The 20,558-nt window shown below is 34.1% G+C and overlaps 1 protein-coding gene across 6 annotated transcripts in view; it reads left to right on the top strand.

Annotated features, from left to right (window-relative positions):
* The window catches only part of EVI5 (ecotropic viral integration site 5), a 221,630-nt gene that overhangs the window by 114,287 nt on the left and 86,785 nt on the right, over window positions 1-20,558 (top strand). For 4 of the 6 annotated variants that reach the window (XM_068540314.1, XM_068540310.1, XM_068540312.1 and 1 more), the window contains 3 exons: window positions 2,401-2,454; window positions 4,321-4,353; window positions 4,915-5,061. In XM_068540314.1, the coding sequence (XP_068396415.1) occupies window positions 2,401-2,454; window positions 4,321-4,353; window positions 4,915-5,061 (234 nt within the window). The remainder of the gene's footprint in view (window positions 1-2,400; window positions 2,455-4,320; window positions 4,354-4,914; window positions 5,062-20,558) is intronic. The other 2 variants (XM_068540311.1, XM_068540313.1) reach the window with 2 other exon arrangements.

Raw genomic sequence — 20,558 nt, 5'->3', positions numbered from 1 at the left:
TATTTTTCAACTCATCATGAAGTGAGTATCACACAAATGAGGAATTGATGATTTATTTAAAAAGTGGTATTAAGACATTTGTGTAGGTGTTTGGGGGGAAAATGAATTCAGGTTTTTATAGCAAAATTTCAGAAGATTTGAAGGGGGTGGGGAGGGAAATCCAAGTGAATGTTTTTAGTTTTAAATTTTAAGCATTATTTCTATTGAAATATTAACTTTATTCACTCAATTGTCTGGTTGAACTTAACTTCCTAAGTCTTTAAGAAAAACAAAATGCTACTTTTTTTTTCATGAAATATGTTGAGAATATTTTGAGAATCACATTTATTTCTTTGGCTTTCCAGACTTTAAGAGCATTTAATAATTGCTTATTTGTGTAGACCATTATGCTATACATAATGTGAGCAGCCAAGAAATGAGAAATATTTTCTTTTCCTCAAACTGTTTTGTAGCTTGAGATCACACATAAAGTAATATCTATTTCAAATCATCCAAATATATTCTAGTGAATACAGCAAAAATATTTAATTTGCAAACTATCTTTGTAATAAATAAGATTTATTTGTTCCAATTTGTGGTCCACTTAATAAGACAACAATAATTCATAGTCTGTTATTTGCTTTGTTCTGAGATTTTATATGTTATATAAACTATATTTTAGTCTTTACTGGTAAAATAATAGATGGAATTAATAGAAGAATTTTCTGAGGAAGACATTTTTAGCAGGAATTTAGAGGAAGGCAGGGTTGGAAGAAGGCTAGATTGCACTCTAGAGCAAATTGGTACAAAAAGTTAAGAGGGAGTTTGAAATTATAATGATGGCAAAATGAAGGGATAACTTATATTGGTGAACTATACAAAAAGGAGATGATTTTTTACTGTAGAGTGTTTTGTTTTTTCATATTATTTTCCATTATGTTGTCACAGGATATAACTATAGTTCCCTGTGCTATACAGTAGGACCTTGTTGTTTATCCATCCTATATATAGTAGTTTGCATCTGCTAATCCCAAACTCCCAATCCATCCCTTCCCCAACCCCACTTTCCCCCTTGGCAACTACAAGTCTGTTCTCTATGTCTGTGAGTCTGTTTCTGTTTCGTAGATATGTTCATTTGTGTCATATTTTAGATTCCACATATAAGTGATATCATGGTATTTGTCTTTCTCTTTCTTACTTACTTTGCTTAGTCTGATAATCTCTAGGTCCATCTGTGTTGCTGCAGATGGCATTATTTCATTCTCTTTTTATGACTGAGTAGTATTCCATTTTGTGTGTGTGTGTGTGTGTGTGTGTGTGTGTGTGTGTGTGTGTGTATCACATCTTCTTTATCCATTCATCTATCGATGGACATCTAGGTTGTTTCCATGTCTTGGCTCTTGTAAATAGTGCTGCTATGAACACAAGGGTGTGTGTATCTTTTCAAATCATAGTTTTGTCTTGATATATGCCCAGGAGTGGGATTGCTAGATCATATGGCAACTCAATTTTTAGTTTTTTTGAGAACCTCCATACTGTTTTCCATAGTGGCTGTACCAGTTTATAATGTAGGGTGTTTTAGATTTAATACTTAATAGCAGTAATTTGACAGGGTTTTGGGAGTTGGGCATTGAGCAATTAGGTGAAGTGTTTTTTTTTTTTTAATCTGGTTTTACTCTTTTAACTATAAGAAAATGCTAGTAATTTTCTTAAGTTGAAAACAACTCATGATAAATAATTCATTCGATGAAAACAACTCATTCTTCATATTTTCATAATGGAACTTTGCAACTTGGCATATACAACACATTATAAATGGAGGCTGATCTAGTTCTAAACTGACAATTTGATATTTATCCTATGAACATGCATTTTTCAGATTTCTTACTTGTTTATTTGATACACATTTGAATATTATTTGTGTAGTCTTTGTAGGAGATAAATGAGTTAGAATCTTTTCTATCTAATAGGGATATTAAGACATATAAGAAAATACTGGGAATTCCCTGGCGGTCCAGTGGTTAGGACTCTGCGCTTTCACTGCTGAGGGCTCGGGTTCAATCCCTGGTGGGGGAACTAAGATCGTGCAAGTGGTGAGGCACAGCCAGGAAAAAAGAAAAAGAAAATACTGATTATGAGTCATTATGCTAGGTACAGAAAAGAAAGGGGTTATTTTGTATGTATTCTAGCTTATATTTAAAATTCAGTCACAGCTGGAATGATGAATGTGGTCATTTCCTTTGCCATGCATTTCTTACTCTGAGCCTTTAAGAATTTCACAGATGATAATGTAGCCATTTCTTGGACTCTTTCCTATTTATAAAAGGTGGTACATTTTATCGACTATGATTTAGGTATCATTTTTCCTTCTCAGGAATGTTTGCAAGCAAACCTTTGTTTGTTTGTTTTCTTTTTCTGCAGAGGTTACGCACAGAAAATAGACTATTAAAACAGCGCATTGAAACATTAGAAAAAGTAAGTAAATTGCTACTTATGTAAACTTCCGTTGAATGCACAATAATTTTTCTATTTTAAATAAAGGCTCAAGAAATCTGGCACATGTCTCTGAAGTTGTGGTATTGACTTCTTAGCTTGCATAGCTTACTACTTAACTAAATAACTTGTCAATAAAAATTGATCATTAGTAGTCCTTGAACTCTAAGGTTAAAGTTTCAAACTGAGGTTATTATTAGAGTAACATATTGATGTCATTTGTTTTTGTTACATAATCTCTAAAAAGTATGTTCTTTAGGGGTAACCTAATTGAGAATCCATTCTGTATAGTATTTTAAAGATGAATTTCAAATGTTGCCCTGTCGAGCCATATGTTAAATGTGGCAGTGATTTCTTTAAGGCCTAGGATTGCTTTAAGTTTAGTCAAAATGATTGACTGATTTCTCATATAAAAATTCACCATGATGTTTGTTGATTTTCAACACAGGAATTGTGACTAAACTTTTGGTTTTTAGAATTATTTTGATACCGCTTGTTACCTCTTCCTCTCTGTTTCATATAAAATAACTGGGTAAATGTGTCAATTTTGCATTATTTTTCTTATTGTGCTTTTGATGTAATGTCTTTCATAGTCTTGTTCCTGTTGCTATAAGAATGTATTAAGTAATAAAAGTATAGCCTAAGAGTTTTGGTTTATTAAAGGAAAAACATCCGAATTCACAAACTCTTTTAGTTTTTTTTGTTTTTGTTTTTTTTTTCTTTTTACCAAAGATGAAAATTAGTAGTTTAAAAAATAGTCCTCATGATATTGCCAAGTATCTTAAAATCTTCCCTGAAAGTCTACAGGTCAATATTTAGGAATGAAATGAGTGAAGATATAGATTATTTGCATATTTGTCTTTTGTTTGAAAGTATTGATGGTTTCATATTAAATAGCATGGCACAAGGACAGGGTCTTTGTTACATGTATATTTTTGTTATATAATAATTGCAGGTACATTATATTAAGGATATATTTCTTTCATCTTATTAGAGCTGGTTTGAAGGTAATTCTGCTTTTTTGGTAACTGCAAAAAGGTTGAGCTTAATTGTTTCTAAGTCATTTTGATTTTATCAATATATATTTTTTCCACTAAACACTCAGTTTATAGTAAAATGTACATCTTCCTAGGTGGTCTTTTATCTTTGCAGTAAGACATTTTCACAGAGAAAGCATTTTTATTTCATCGAACCTTGAGAATAATAAAGGTGCTGTCTGAAAGAGTTAAGTTTGGATTTTCCTTCTAGAAAATTAAGTACCTTTTTACTGGCCTAGATGGCCTAGGTGTGTTCTTTAGCACTTAGAATTCTGTAAATACTTAGATACCAATTAAACTCTGTAACTGAAATGTTTACTTACTCAGTTATTGCTAGAGTTTATTATGGTTGAGCTCATTAATTTCATTTGTCATATTTTCCTTGCTTTGCTTCTTTGGAAGTTGCTGTTGCACAAATTGCTGTCACACTTTATAAGTGGAATTGCTTACTCAAATTCCTTCTCCCTTTCATATAAATGATTTGACAATACGGCTGATGCTAAAAATACTTAAAGTATGCTTTAAAAAGAAGATATTAGCTTGTCCCAAATAATGAAAACCCTCTTGGAATTTGTGTTTGGTCTCTTCTAGAAGCACATGATTTTCTGCAGTTTATCCTTATTTTGATACATTCTTTTTTAAGAATAGAAACACATACAATAAAAAATAGTTTTAAAATCTAAATGTCCATCTTAATTACAATGAAAAGTAGGTGGAATTTGGGTATGCGTTGTTTCTTCTTATTCCTAATTTTATCACCTTTATTTTATTTCCTTCTCTTATATTTCTATCTGAATTTTTCCTTTTGTAGGAAAGTGCTTCCTTGGCAGATAGATTGATACAGGTATAGTTTTTTTTTTTTTTTAAGCATTTTCTCTAACATCTAAGGAAAGTCCTAAACCTAGAAATTCATATTTTAATGCACGCAATTTTACATGCATTTTTCTAGAAATAATTTTTGGGGTGGTATCTATGGGTGTAAACTTAATTTTTGGTAATAGTGTGTTATCTTTATTAAAATAAACCCATCTTTTGCACGTTTTAGAGCTAACCTTATTTTAAAATTTATTCCAAAATGGCAATCAGTGGATTCTGCGAAATTAACCACTATTCATTGAAAACATTGGTCCTGCATGTACAATAATATTGCATGAATTGAATTTTTATTGACTGAAAGAAGAATTGTTCTTAAGATTATCAGATGAATTTTTCATTTAGTTTCCCAAAATTTGCTGGAGCAATAATGAGCTGCTGGCTAATAATTACTTAGGCTGTTCTGTTCTCTGAGGTGATCTTTTTTTTTTTTTTTTTTTAACATGTCAAAGTAAGTAACTAAACCTCACAAAGGCAGTCTTTCTTGAATCTATCCTAAATTGCTTTACACACACAAAAATTATGTCCTAAGGGACAAGTGACAAGAGCCCAGGAGGCTGAGGAAAACTACCTCATAAAACGGGAGTTGGCCAACATCAAACAGCAGAGTGATGAGGCCAGTGCTAAACTGGAGCAAGCTGAAAATACCATCAGGAAGCTCCAGCACCAACAGCAATGGGTAAGGAGTCTGGTAGTGGTTTTGCTCACCTTTCTCATCCCCTTCCTTTAAACTTTTTTTTTTTTTAAGCACAACTTCTGTGCTCTTGTTTTAAACAATTTTGTTTTCTACTTTAATTGAATTCTTAAATTAATCAATTTTAAGTTCTGTAATATTTAGAGGTCTTATTGTGGCCTAAAGACTCCTTGTTCTAACATTTTTTTTTTTTCTGTCTACACAGTTTTGTTAGAATTAGGTAATGTTTTCTTTCCTTACATTATATCTTAAGTCACAGCAAATAAGTGATGTATGTCAGACCTGCTTTTTAGGTTTTAGAAATCTGTTTATTTATAAAAGGTATTTTTCCATGGGTAATTACTAAATCTTCTGATAGTTTTTGTTAATTGTGTACATGAGATACTACCCAACATGTAGAAAATATGTAACTATCTCATTTAAATCTTTGATAATATGGTGACTTATATCTTACAAAATACTATAGTCTTCTTACATCAAGACATTAAATTATGGGTTCAGTTATATGCTTACATTTTTTTCAAGAAGAGAGAAGTTGTGAAAATAAAAAAATGGACTTTTAAAATATTATGTTAAGTAACTTCGAGTACTAAACAGCTTCTGATTGTACAGCTATCCTCAGGTATCTTTTGTAACTTAGATATTATTTTCCATTGGCAAATTCAGACAAGTGTGATATTAATCAAGAATATGAGAGTTAAAAAGAAAAGCCAGCTGTTTATCTTTGAAAAGATATTATTTCTTGTTTCAGTTTTCTGTTTTCAAGTAGGAGTTGGATTGTAACAGGAATAGGCGGAAAAAGTTGTGGTAAACCTAGAATTCTATATAGGTCTGAAAGGCAAATAGAATGACTTCAAGGTTGGATGTCACTAAGAAACTGAGAAACAACATTATCATCTGAGTATGAAAATCAGAAAACTAAAAGCAAAAAGAAATTGGTAATTGAAAAAAAGCATAACATAAAATTTTTCCTGTTATGTTAATTGAATATGGTTACAAAAAATGAATAGCAGAGTGGTAAGAGAATACATTCATCCCTTGTTATCTGTGGGGGACTGGTTCCAGGACCCCTGAGGATACCAAAATTCTTGTATACTCAAGTCCCTTTTGTAAAATGGCATAGTATTTGCATTTAATCTGCGTATATCCTCCCATATGCTTTATTTTTTTTTATTTTTTGCACTTAGTAAATATGTTTTTATAATGAAAATTCTTGAAGTATAGCTTTGAACATATATACAAGAGTAGCACAATGTAAAACAAATTGAGATAATGTATTTTTTCCCTTTAAATCTTGGAATTGCTGTTTTGCTAAATGAGTATTTCATTATAAACATTTATATTGTATGTTAAATATTTAAAAATTTATATTCACACGCAGTGTTGCTGTAGTCTCTACTACGTTAGTGCTTCATGCTGTCTCCCATATACTTTAAATCATCTCTAGGTTACTTATAATATCTAATACTGTGTAAATGCTATGTAAATAGTTGTCTGTGTATGGCAAATTCAAATTTTGCTTTTTGGAACTTTCTGGATTTTTTTTTCCTGAATATTTTCAATCCACGGTTGGTTGAATCTGCAAATGCAGAAGCTGTGGCTGTGGAGGGCTGACTGTACTAAAAAGATGGGAACTCAAATGTTTCGTTTTGCCTTTGTATGAAATGTCAATAATATCAAAGCATAAAAATAGGAAAAGCAGAATTGGAGGGTCATGTTGAGAATTAAGCTGAACTGAGTTATCAGTGTAATGTGATTTTGTTGCTGGGAAAGATAAGTATTATATTTACATTTAGTATAAGCTACAGTCTTTAATATAATACATTGGAGTCATAAATTATTAGTTTTATGGCATAGTTTTTCAAATAGTAACACCTGGTTATAGATGTGTATCAAAGATAAAAAATGTTGGTTTATAATGGAAAAGCTAAGTGGGCAAGCAAAAACAGCCAGAATGAACTGAAGCTTTTGAAAATAGTTAAGTGTAACAAAAAGAATCTTTGTACTCTAATTCAAAGGACAAGATAGACCCATATTGTGGGGCTATGATACAAGTAGAAAGCAAATCTCTACTTCGATTTTGCTTCCATTTTTTTTCTCACTAAGCAGACATTCTCCTAAACTGAAATAAACTGTAAAGCAGACATATAAAGCAGTAATGCACAAAAATAGGTGAAGTAACAGAGTCTTCGTTAAATTTCCAGTTTCAAAGTAAAGTGATATTAGATATTAAAGTAACTTGCAAGATGATCATAGGAATATTATTTTTTAAAAAGGATTTTAGAAAATAAGAGATGCTAAAGGCTTTGAGGTTGGCAACTGCAGTTAGGTAATAGTGGTTAGATATCTCAGAAGAGGATCAGTGACCTTGCTGATGCTTCATTAAAAATTCCTGGAACATCTGGTTTGTGAACAATTAGAAAAATAACTTTTACTTGCTAAAAGCTAATTTACTATGCATAAGTCATAACAAACTAACTTTGTTTCTATAACAAACAAAAATTTTTTACAAGTTGTTGGTAGCGTCTCTCAGGATATCATTCTTGACAAGGTAGAGAAATACAGATGAAAATAGTAAACTTAAGTGGCTTTATAGGTGACTAACTATATCAAAATGGCTGTTCATGTTGAAGTAAAGAGGTGTCAGAGGTCTTTGTCTCCTACATGAAGTATTTCAGGAATGTAGGTAATATTTTTTATATATATAAATTTGTTTATTTTATTTATTTTGGCTGCATTGGGTCTTCGTTGCTGCGCGTGGGCTTTCTCTAGTTGCAGTGAGCAGGGGCTACTCTTCCTTGTGGTGCGCGGGCTTCTCATTGCAGTGTCTTCTCTTGTTGTGGAGCACGGGCTCTAGGCGCGCGGGCTTCAGTAGTTGTGACACGCGGGCTCAGTAGTTGTGGCTCGTGGACTGTAGAGCACAGGCTCAGTAGTTATGGTGCACGGGCTTAGTTGCTCCATGGCATGTGGGATCTTCCTGGACCAGGGCTTGAACCCTTGTCCCCTGCATTGGCAGACGGATTCTTAACCACTCCGCCACCAGGGAAGCCCCTAGGAATGTAGGTAATATGTTAATGGTGAGTCAAGATTTCAAAATATTTAAACAGTCTATTCAGAATAAGAAACTAAATAAAAGATTATTTCATAGAAGTAAATCTATAGCCTTGCCTCGAAGTTTAAAACTTAAAGATATATCTTAGTGATGCTTTATGTAACAAAACCTTGAAATTGACAGCGGATCAGGAATTACCAATAATATAATGAGACTCCCTGCATTCCTTATCCCAAGTATAGTCTTCTAGAAGTATAATAATACAGTTCAGTTCTAAGTAGCTTGTAGAAAATTTGTAGTGTTGTATCTGGTTTGAATACCAAAACTCATATGAAATGTTTACAGACTGTGTTATGGCAAGTATAGGAAGATGTGGAATCCCTGGATATTTTTAGACTCTACTAAAGAAGATTTTATAAGAACATCACAGGTATGGTCATTTTAAAGTATTTGAGAGGTGATCTTATGGAAAAGTGGTTAGTCTCTTTTGATATTGCTTCAGAGGGCAGAATGTGTTTAAGATCCAAAGATACAAAATCCTACTAATCGGAATTTTGACAAATGGAGTAGTTTCTTCGCAAAGTAGTGAGCATACTACTGCTAGTAAGTGACCATCTATTGCTAATTGTCTTGATTACAGCCTTCCAATATAACAACATGAAATCTTCAGAATTCTCTAAGGGTTTCAAATCTATTCCAGCAGGAGGTGTTGAATTACCAGTATAATCAACCACCACCACCACCCTCTACTGCCAGTAGTGTCATTTTATATGCTATAAATAGCTTTAGATTTCATATACAGAACTGAATTCTAATCCTGTTTTGCTAACTTTGTGACCTTGGATACTCAAGGATTGGGTTTCTTTTTTTCTCTAAAATGATTACATAAGGCTAGATCACCTCAAGTCGTTCTTTTTGATTTTTTAAATGAACTTTATTAAGGTATAAATTACATGTAATAGAATTCATCAAGTTAAAATTAAAATGTATGGTTTGATATGTTTTGATATTAGTTGTATAACTATCACTATCACAATCAAAATGTAGAGTATTTCCATCACCCCCATGATTTCTCTCATGTCCCTTTGCAGTTCACCTCTCTATCCCAGCAGCCTTTCTGCTTTCTGTCAGTGTAGTTTTGCCTTTTCTAGAATTTCATATAAATGGAATTGTAAGGTATGAGGCTTTTGTATCTGGCTTCATTCACTTAACGTATTCACTCAATTTTTTTCTTCTTGGCAATTTTTTCTTTACTGTGGTAAAATAGACACAACATAAAATTTACCATTTAAGTTCACAGTTCAGTGGCACTAAGTACATTTATAATGTTGTGCAACAATAACCACTATATTTCTAGAACTTTGTCATCATCTCAAACAGAAGCTTTGTACCCATTAAAAAAAAAAAACTCTCCTTTCCCCCCCACTCCACCTTTTTGCCCCTGGTAACCTCCATTCTACTTTGTGTCTCTATGAATTTTCCTCTTCCAGGTAACTCATATAAGTAGAATCATACAATATTTGTCCTTTTTTTTTTTTTTAATGTTGCTTTATTTATTTATTTATTTTAAGATTTAATTGTATTTATTTTTGGCGGTGTTGAGTCTCCGTTGCTGTGCGCGGGCTTTCTGTAGTTGCCGTGAGCAGGGGCTACTCTTCATTGCGGTGCACAGGCTTCTCACCGTGGTAGCTTCTCTTGGTTCTAGGCGTGTGAGCTTCAGTAGTTGCGGCACGCGGTCTCAGTAGTTGTGGCTCATGGGCTCTAGAACGCAGGCTCAGTAGTTGTAGCGCACGGGCTTAGTTGCTCCACGGCATGTGGGATCTTCCTGGACCAGGGCTCGAACCCGTGTCCCCTGCATTGGCAGGCGGATTCTTAACCACTGCGCCACCAGGGAAGTCCCAATATTTGTCCTTTTGTGTCTGACTTATTTCGCTTAGCATAATGCTTTCAAGGCTCATCCTTGTTGTATCATTGCATTAATATCAGAATTTCCTTAGTTTTTATTGTGGCTGAATAATATTCCATTGTATGTGTATGTATTTTGTTTATCCACTCATCTGTTTATGGTCATTTTGATTGTTTCTACCTTTTGGCTGTCATGAATAATACTGCTGTGATCATTAACATACAAATATCTGTTTGAGTCCCTTCTTTTGAGTATATACCTGGAAGCAGAGTTGCTGGATCAAATGGTAATTTCATGTTTAACTTTTTGGAGACTCAGCAGACTATTTTCCACAGCTGCTGCACCATTTTACATTCCCACCAGTGTACAAGGGTCCCAATTAATTTCTCCACATCCTCAACAGCTCTTGTTCTTTTCTTTTCTTTTTTCTTTACTGTTTTTTTATTAAAAGCCATCCTAGTAGCTAGTACTAGGTGTGAAGTGGTATAAAGAAATTTAAGTAAATGGAAAGATCCCATGTTCATGTATTGGAAGACTTCATATTGTTAAGAGGTCAGCACTACCTAATATGATGTATAGATTTAATCCTATCAACCCTGTCAGTCTTTTACAGAAATGGGAAAGCTGATCCTGAAATTAATATGGGATTACAAGGAGCCCTAAATAGTGAAAACAATCTTGAAAAAGAACAGAGTTGGAGGACTCACATTTCCCAATTTGAAAACTGACTACAAAGATAGAATAATCAAAACAGTGTGTTACTGGCAACAGGATAGACATATAGATCAATGAAATAGAAATTGAGAGTTCAGAAAAAAACCCATACATGTATGGCCACCTGATTTTCAGCAAGGGTACCAAGACCATTTGATAAGGAAGAACAGTCTCTTCAACAAATGGTTCTTGAAAAACAGGACATCTCCATGCGAAGAAATGAGCTTTGACTCCTACCACACAGGACATAAAAAAATTACTCAGAATGGATCAATGATCTTTATGGTTTTAAAACACTTAAGGATAAATCTTCATGAGCTCAGATTTTTGGCAGTGGATTCTTAGATATGGATTCTTTGACACCAAAAGGATGAGCAACAGCAACAACAACAACCGAGAAACAGATAAATTGGACTTCAAAATTAAACCTTTTGAGCATCAAAGGACATTTTCCAGAAAATGAAAGGGCAACCTACAGAGTGGTAGAAAATATTTGAAACTCACATATTTAAGTGTTTAGCATCCAGAATATATAAAGAACTCTTTCAACAAAAAGGCAAACAACTCAATTTAAAAATGAACAGAGAATTACAGTATTACTTACCATAACCAAGACATGGAAACAGCCTAAGTGTCCACCAATGGATGAATGGTTAAAGAAAATGATACACATAAATACACACACACATAGTGCACATGCTGGAATATTATTCAGCCAATAAAAAGAATAAAATCTTGCCATTTGCAACAACATGGATGGATCTTGAGGACATTATGCTGGGAAAAATGAAATAAGTCAAATAGAGAAGGCACATATCACATGACCCACTTATATGTGAACCTAAAAACAAACAACAAACCCCACCGAGCTCATAGATACAGAGAACAGATTGGTGGTTGCAAAAGATGGGAGGGTGAGTGAAATGTGGTTAAGGGGGTCAAGAGGTAGAAATTTCCAGTTATTTATAAGCCATGGGGATGTAATGTACAGCATGGTGGCTATAGTTAACAAAACTGTATTGCCTATTTGAAAGTTGCTAAAGAGTAGATATTGCAAATTCTCATCTTGAGAAAAAAAATTGTAACTACCTATGATGATGTTAACTAGACATTGTGGTGATCATTTCACGATATATGCAAATACTGAATCATGGTTCTGTACACCTAAAAACTGATATAATGTCATATATCAATTGTACTTCAATAAAACTTTTTTTTTTAAGTAAGCAGAAGACTCGAATATACCTCTTTCCAAAGAAATATACAAATGGCAACAAACATATGAAAAGATGTTCAACATCATTAGGCTTTAGGGAAATGCAGATCAAAACCACTATGAGATTTCCACACTCACTAGGATATCTATAATAAGTAAAAAAGAAAAGGAGTGTTGGGCAAGGAGATGGAGAAATTGGAACCCTTGTATATTGCTGGTAGAAATATAAAATGGTCAGCTACTGTGGAAAACACTTTGATGGTTCCTCAAAAGTTTAAACATAGAATTATCATATGACCCACAATTCACTTCCTAGATGTATGCCCAAAAGAATGGAAAACTGATGTTCAGACAAGTATGTGTACACATGTTTGTAGCAACATCATTCACAAAAAAGTGGACATAGCCCAAAAGTTCATCAACAGAAGAATAGATAGGCAAATTGTGGTATATACATACAATGAAATATTCAGCCATAAGAAAGAAGTACTGATGCATGCTATGAATAATATGCATGAATCTCCAAAACATTAAGCTAAGTGAAAGAAGCCAGACACAAAAGATCACATATTGTATGATTCCATTTGTATGAAATATCCAGAATAGATAAATCCATAGAAACAGAACAGAGGTTGGTGGTTGCCAGAAGGTTGAGTGGGAAAAGGGTGAGAAAGTGCTTAAGAGGTTTTACTGTGGACTGATGGAAGTGTTTTAGAGCTAGATAAAAATTTGTGGTTGTACAACATTCTGAATGTCCTAAATGCCACTGAATTGTTCGTTTAAAAGTGTTATTTGAAAAAAAAAAAAAGTGTTATTTGAATTTTGCCTATTTGTCTAAAGAAGAAGTCTACAGAACTGAAGGGTATACGGCTCAAGGAAATGATGCATTTAGTTTGAGTAATTGTGGTAGAAGGTGGAAATAAGGGAGAACATATAACATCCCAGTGCTGAAACCCATTGGTTGAGCTCAGGGTAGGACCAGAAGCAAGTGAGCTAGCTTGTATGAAGAGCCTGAGAGGCTTGGGAGAGCCCTCAGGGCTGGGATTGGGCATGTCTTAATCAGCATTGTGGTTGCATTGAGACTAAAAGGAGAATGCAATGTGGAGTAGCAGGTCAAGGTTGGCAGCTACAGAAGTGACTTACAATAGGTTGTCAAGATGAATGCCCTATAGGAACTATAGCCCAAAGGCAAGGGAGTTTAAGACGTAAAAGAGACAAGAATTTGATTATCAGGAGTTTAGTGGACTAATGAGAGAGCAGCTTGGGCAAGTGTTGAACATGGAGGCTATTATCCATGGCTGTGATTTACATGATTTGGGAAGATGTGGTGTTTGGATAGGCCAGCTCCGTTAATGTGCCAGAGCAGAGCAGATGTATTTTTATATTTTATTTATTTTTTTATGTTCTTCTACTTAGGAATAAGGTTGTTCCCAGAATCTCAGTGAATCTGAGATGGCCTCACTTAAAAGGGCTGGAAGTGACAGAGGCCAAGTAGGCTATTATATGAATATTGGAAATGTGGATAGTATGATAGCTAATTAGGGTGACACTCCTACAGTGAAAAGGATCAAGGGGGTCTTCAATGTACTAAATTACAACTAGAAAAAAATGTAAAAAGATAAATAAGAAATACCATGCAAACACTAAACAAAAGAAAGCTGGAGTGACTGTATTAATATCAGATAAAGTAGACTTCAGACTTCTTGGAATAAAGAGGTACATTTCATGTTGGTAATATGGTCAGTTCAATAAGAAGACATAACAATCTTAGGATTGTTAATGTATTTAGGAATATATGTCTCCTAATATGTGTATGCTCCTAATGATAGGGGAGCATGAAGCTGAACTGATAGAACTGAAAAGTGACGTGGACAAATCCACAGGTACAGTTGGAGTCTTAAATACCCCTGTCTCAGTAATTGGTGAAACAAGTAGGTGGAAAATCATTATGGAATGGATATCAAAGACCAACCAACTTGACCTGGTTGGCATTTATGGAACACTTCACCTAATAACAGCAGAATACGTGTTATTTTTAAGTGCACATGGAACATTTACAAAGATAGAACATATTCTGGACCATAAAATAAATTTTGACAAATTTAAAGTAACTGAAATCATATGAAGTATCTTCTTTGACTCTAACAGCATTCAGTTAGAAATTAATAATAGATATCTGGGAAATCCCTAAAATATTGGGAAATTAAACAACACATTTTTACCCCTGTGTCAAAGAGAACATCTCAAGGGAAATTAGAATGTGTTTTGAATTAAATGAAAATGAAGACACAACATTATCAAAATCTGTGAGATCTACCTAAAGCAGTGCTTAGTGCAAAATCTATAACATTGAATGCTTATATTAGGAAAGGAAATAAGTCTCAAACCAACAATCTAAGCTTCTACCTTAAGAAACTAGACATGTAAGAGGAAATTCAACCTAAAGCAAGTAGAAGGAACAAGTAATAGAGTAGAAATTAATGAAATTGAAAACAGTATAAAACAAAAATAGAGAAAATCTGTGAAATCAAATGCTGGTTCTTATAAATCATCAATAAAGTTGATAAAACTCTGTCTGGACTGACCAAAGATAGAAAAAACAATAGCCAGTTTAGGGATGACATTGACTTTTTACAGATGTAACCAAGTTGTCTTGTCTCATATCCTGGATTTGTCTGATTCCTTTCTCGTAGGGTCATATTTCCTGTAAACTAGATTCAGTTAAACATTTTTAACATTTAGATTATAGATGATGTTGTGAACTTTGCTTTAAATCAGGAATCACATAATGTAAGTTCCCACTATTAGTGATGCTGCTGAGTTTGATCACCATGCTAAGTTTGGTTACCACACAGCCTTTCCCTTGTAAAGGTATGGTTTCTTCTTTGCAACAATGAAGTAATACATTGGGAAATACTTCTGTACCAAATAAATATCTTGCCCTGTATTCATCTTTTACCTAATGGTTTTAGCATCCTCTGATTGGGTTTCCAAAATTGTGATTTTCATATTTTCTCATTTTTTTCTACACTGTTAGCTAATGTTCCTTTGTAAAAGAGACTTTTCTCTTTTTCCCTTCAATCTATCTCTCTTACTCACTATGAATACTTTTCTGTCACTCCAGACTCATGGGCTTTTGTTTGTTTTGATGTTTCATATCATATTTAATGATTTTAATGCTATTGGTACAATGATAAATATTAAACTTCTGAGCAGCAGTTTTTAAAAGGTAAATTTTATTTTTAATAAATTTTGAGTATTGATATGCTTTAAAAAGCATTTGTGCAGTACTCAATTATTGAGTAATTGTCTTTAACAGATCATTGATTGCATTTTATGCTGACTCTTGATACTTTGAACCTGATATTGTGGGTTTTCAAAAATGATCGTGTTAATTGTGTTTTTTAATTGAGGGATAGTTGATTTACAATATTAGTTTCAGGTGTACAACATATATATTCAGAGATTACACTCCATTTAAAGTTATTACAAAGTAATGGCTATATTTCCCTGTGCTATACAATTTGTTTTGTTAATTTATTATTTAGTATTTACTACACTAAATAAAATTTAATATTTACTTATATTTAGTAATTTTAAATTAAATAATAAATATTAAACTAAGCATAAGACAAACTAAGCATTGAGATTAAACTACCCCTTTAAGTATTTGTTATACATGTTGCACGTCAGTTTTTCTAGGAAACCCATAGAAGTAGAAATGATCCAATGATATTTCATACAGTTGCATGTCTGACTTTGTCCTTTTTGAGTGTGATGGGGCACAGATGTGTTTATATTGGATGATTTTTCCTGATGAGACCAACTGTCTGAGTCTTGCTTGATCTATTTATAAACTTTTTGCCCTACACATGACTGCTTATCATTCAGGTGTCCTGAATAAGTAATTGTTGTCAAGCAGTTTGTTGGCTAGGATCAGCATATACAAGAAGGATTGTAACACTTAAAGCTGCTGAGTGCTGAAATGACTGCCTTTTGAGGTTGTTGGGACGTTTGTACCAGGAAGTACTTAACAGGAGGCTAGGCAAGATTTCTTTCGATCTTCCTTCCTCTTCCTATAATTCTAGAAGAAAATATAAAATAATTATGTGATACTTTTAAGAACCAAGGACTTGATATGAGGAATAAAAACTAATCTTACTTAGATTAAACACATGAATAAACATTAATAAACCAAAAACTATCCGTTAGTGCAAGATGTGAAATCGTCTAGATAATTTATTTTAGAAAGTGTGTTTGTTAAGCAGCATTTAGAATTGCCCCACACCTGATTTACCTAGTGGGTTTGTTTTTCTTTATGAATATGGAAGTTAATGTTTAATATTTCTTCCTGCATTATAAACACTTTTAAATTCTGGTGACATTTCAAGAAAAAGCCATTTAATTTGTAATTATTGGTAAGTTTATGTACATCTTCCTAAAAATCCAAACTAGGCTGATGACTTTACACATTAAGCTTGGTAAACTCTCAGTATGCCTAGAAATCTGAACAGAAGCTTTCTTCCACACTAATTTTGGACTTAGTCTAGGATTAAATGTTTTATATTCATATGTAATCATTTCTTTTCAGCTTAAATAATAAATGAACGTTCACTTTAGTGGCAATAATTGTTTTCTTAACATTTTCTTCATCAAAATATCTTGCAGTTTGTGTATATAAATAATCAGAGATAATCTTCCACCTTTTAAAGGATGCGTGTAATTTTCAGATGTTGGAAATAACTCATTTAAAAATGATATACCAATTAAAAAAATAAATTTATGTATTTTATTTATTTTTGGCTGCGTTGGGTCTTCGTTGCTGAGCACTGGCTTTCTGTAGTTGCGGCGAGCGGGGGCTACTCTTCGTTGAGGTGCGTGGGCTTCTCATTGCGGTGGCTTCTCATCGCAGAGTGCAGCCTCTAGGCGTGCAGGCTTCAGTAGTTGTGGCATGCGGGCTCAGTAGTAGTGGCTCTCAGGCTTAGTAGCTGTGGCACACGGGCTTAGTTGCTCCGCGGCATCTGGGATCTTCCCGGACCAGGGCTTGAACCTGTGTCCCCTGCATTGGCAGGCAGATTCCTTAGCACTGTGCCACCAGGGAAGCCCCCAATTTCTCAAAAGAGCTTAGTGTGGCAAATCTTTAAATAGTACATCCATATTGCTTGGATTTTTTAAAAAAGACTCAGTGGAACATGTGGTAGAGGGGATTACAAACATCTTTTTTTGGGATCATATGCTGGGAGGGAGAGCAACTTTTTATTTAAGTTTTTTTCTCCTTTAATATTGTCTTGCATAGAATCATATTCTGGACTCTTTGATAGTACAGGCATTTTCTCAGATGCTTTGGACGTAACAATGGAAATGTACCATATTCCCACACTATCATAGATTTTGTTTATTTTTGAAACAAATAGATTTTATAGGTTATTTTTGCAGCGTTGAATTTCCACTCCCATTGTTTAATATATGGTTTATGATAGAGGGGGGTTTTGTTGTTGTTTTTTAAACCAAGAGTTGACTAGCTAATTGATTCAGCAAATAATGTTTCTCATTTACTATGAAAAGTACAGTTTAGTTCTGGCAATATAGTGGTAAATCACACTATCCTTGGCATTGATTGTATAGTATTTATAGAGATAGATATTGTGAAAATTATTTAATTAGAGTGGCAATTAGTACTACAAGAGAGAAGAATACAGGGTTCCATGAAATATGTGGGGTCCTTAAAAGGACATAAAATTATCAGGTCTTGAATAAATACAAGAAACATCTTTAAATATAAGCATTTACTATTCACTGGGGCACTTATATATTCTTCAAACACTGAATGTGTGAGTTCATTTTTTTGTTGTTTTATTCAAGATACAAATAAAAAAGACTACTAAGGGCATTCTAATTTATCTTTACTTTTGTAACTTTTACAACACCAGAAAAGCACTTGGGATTAAAAAGTAGGTGGGCTAGAGACGCCACTAAAAAAAAAGTTTCTGTCAGTTTCATTGGAATGGGATTGCTGGTATCACAGAAGCAGTATGAGATTCATTGAAAAAATAAATTTGATGTAAGTGTAGGAAAGTCATTCATTATTTGTGGACCTTTAAATAAATGGCCCCTTGCTGACTTATCAGCCATCGTAATTGTGGCAGTTGTCATTTGGTAAAACAAATTGTATATTTTTCCAGTTTACTAATTTGAATATGAAGTATATTCTTAGGAATTTATTACAAGAATATTATGTGAGATGTTTAGTGTTTTTTTTTTAGGTGTTTAGATTTTAATATTATACCAGTAATTCTTAGCACAGTACATATTAAAACAATATATTAAGCTCTTAAAACATATTATTTCAACCCTTATATGACTTAAATGTTAAGCCATATAAGGGTTCTGTAATCCATATTCCCAGTTAACAGAATTGCCAGTCTGTTTGCCTTGCTGAGTCTTTTTAGTTTACTTATTAGTAAAGTGGAAGTTGTGGTGAAGGTTAAATGAGAATACAAAGCGCTTAGCATGTGCCTGACATATAATGAGCACTCAGTAGATGTTGGCTACTATCTTCATTGTTGTTATCATCATAAACTTTAAAACCTATTTTATAGTGAGTGGAACAGGAACGGGAACATCTTAAAGCAGAACAGCTGCATCAGAAATGGTCAAGGCTTGGGCTTAATATGATAGCTGTTATTAAACCTCACTTTAGGGGACTTCCCTGGTGGTGCAGTGGTTAAGAATCTGCCTGCCAATGCAAAGAACACGGGTTCGAGCCCTGGTCCGGGAAGATCCCACGTACCGTGGAGCAACTAAGCCCGTGCGCCACAACTACTGAGCCCGCGTGCCACAACTACTGAAGGCCACGCGTCTAGAGCCCGTGCTCCACAACAAGAGAAGCCACTGCAACGAGAAGCCCGCGCACTGCAACGAAGAGTAGCCCCGACTCGCCGCAACTAGAGAAAGCCCACGTGCAGCAACAAAGACCCAGTGCAGCCAAAAAGAAATAAATTAATTAAATAAGTTAAAAAAACCCAAAAACCTCACTTTGAGCTTCTCTTGGCTTTGATGATTTCTTTCTTCCTCTCAAAAGTTTATCATTCTTTTCCTGACCTCAGGTCAACCTCATAAAAGCCCAATTTTTGTTTTGCTTTGTATTAAAGTTTTCAATGCAGTGTTGTTGGTTTCAGGATTTTGATTTATTTTTATTTTTTTCTTTCTATTTGGTCTGGGAAAACTATAAAATGAGTTGGACCAACCATGCTAAAAAGTTTCCTAAATAGACATGGTACTGGGAATTTTTGTTCCCCAGTGTTCACTTGTTTCATAGCCACTGTCTTCCACGGCACTTCCTCCTGGTAAGCAGCTGGAAATGCCCACATGTGCTGCAGTTTTTTTTCTCAGGCTGTGTGGTACCAGTCACCTTTCCTGGCATTTCTTGTTCCACTGTGAGGTAGTTGAGTTAAAAGCTTAATAAAAAAACAAAAACAAAAACACCCTTGTTTTATAAATGACACTTTTTTCCCTGTGGAAAAAAATTTTAAATTGAAACAGGTAGTTTACAGTACACAGTAACATCTTTTAACACTGGTACTTTGATGCCATTTCTGCCACTCACTGGTTGTGTGTCCTTGGACAAGTTACTTCTGCATATAATACAAACTTCTTGTCCTGTATATAATAACGGGTGGTTGAGACTTAAGTGAGTTGGTCCTCTAGAATAATGCTTGGCATAGAATGAGTGCTTAATAAGTGGTAGCTATTATTAAGATTAGTATCGATATTACCATTATTTCATCATTATAATTCTACCAGCTTGCTTTGCCAATGGCATAAACTGCAAGTAATAAAACCCAAAACTTAAAAGACCTAAAACTGACAGGTAAAGTTTTTAATAGACTAAACATTGACAAGTATATCACTTTCCTGATCAAATTTAGATCTACATAATTTTGAACAAGGAGAATTGGAAATGGTAGAAATAAGTACCAAATAAGAGAATTCAATTGCAGAAGCTCTGAGTCAATTGAAAGGGACCAAAAACCAAACAAGAACAATAAAACCTCTAATCAATGTTTAATCTTATTTATAAATTTATAAGATTTATTAGGGTTCTCCAGAGTAATGGAACCAATAGGACAGACAGACAAACACACACACACACACAGAATTACTGTAATTGGCTCATGCCATTATGAAGGCTGAGAAGTCCAATGATCTGCCTTTTACAAGCTGGAGACCTAGAAAAGCCAATGATGTAATTCCAGTTGAAATCCAAAGGCCTGAGGGCCACAGAAGCTGAAGGTGTAAGTTCCAGTCCAAGGGTCCCAGCTCAAGCAGCAGGCAGGAACAGATCCTCCCTTTTTCTGCTTTTTGTTCTATTCAGGCCCTGAATGGATTGGATGGTCCCCACTCACATTGGAGAGGGCAGTCTACTGAGTCATCTGGAAACACCTTCACAGACACAGCCAGAAGTAATGTTTAATCTGGGCATCCCATGGCCTAGTCAAGTTGACATAAAAATTAACCATCACAAGTCCAACCCTTGTCAACTTGGCACCCATGCGCATCTCCTTAAACCATACTTAATCTCCAGATAAAATAAC

Source organism: Eschrichtius robustus, chromosome 3 (genome assembly GCF_028021215.1).
Source record: "Eschrichtius robustus isolate mEscRob2 chromosome 3, mEscRob2.pri, whole genome shotgun sequence".
Classification (NCBI taxonomy): Eukaryota; Metazoa; Chordata; class Mammalia; order Artiodactyla; family Eschrichtiidae; genus Eschrichtius; species Eschrichtius robustus.
The sequence above is the reverse complement of the archived record's forward strand: the minus strand, read 5'-3'. Positions and strand labels throughout refer to the sequence as shown.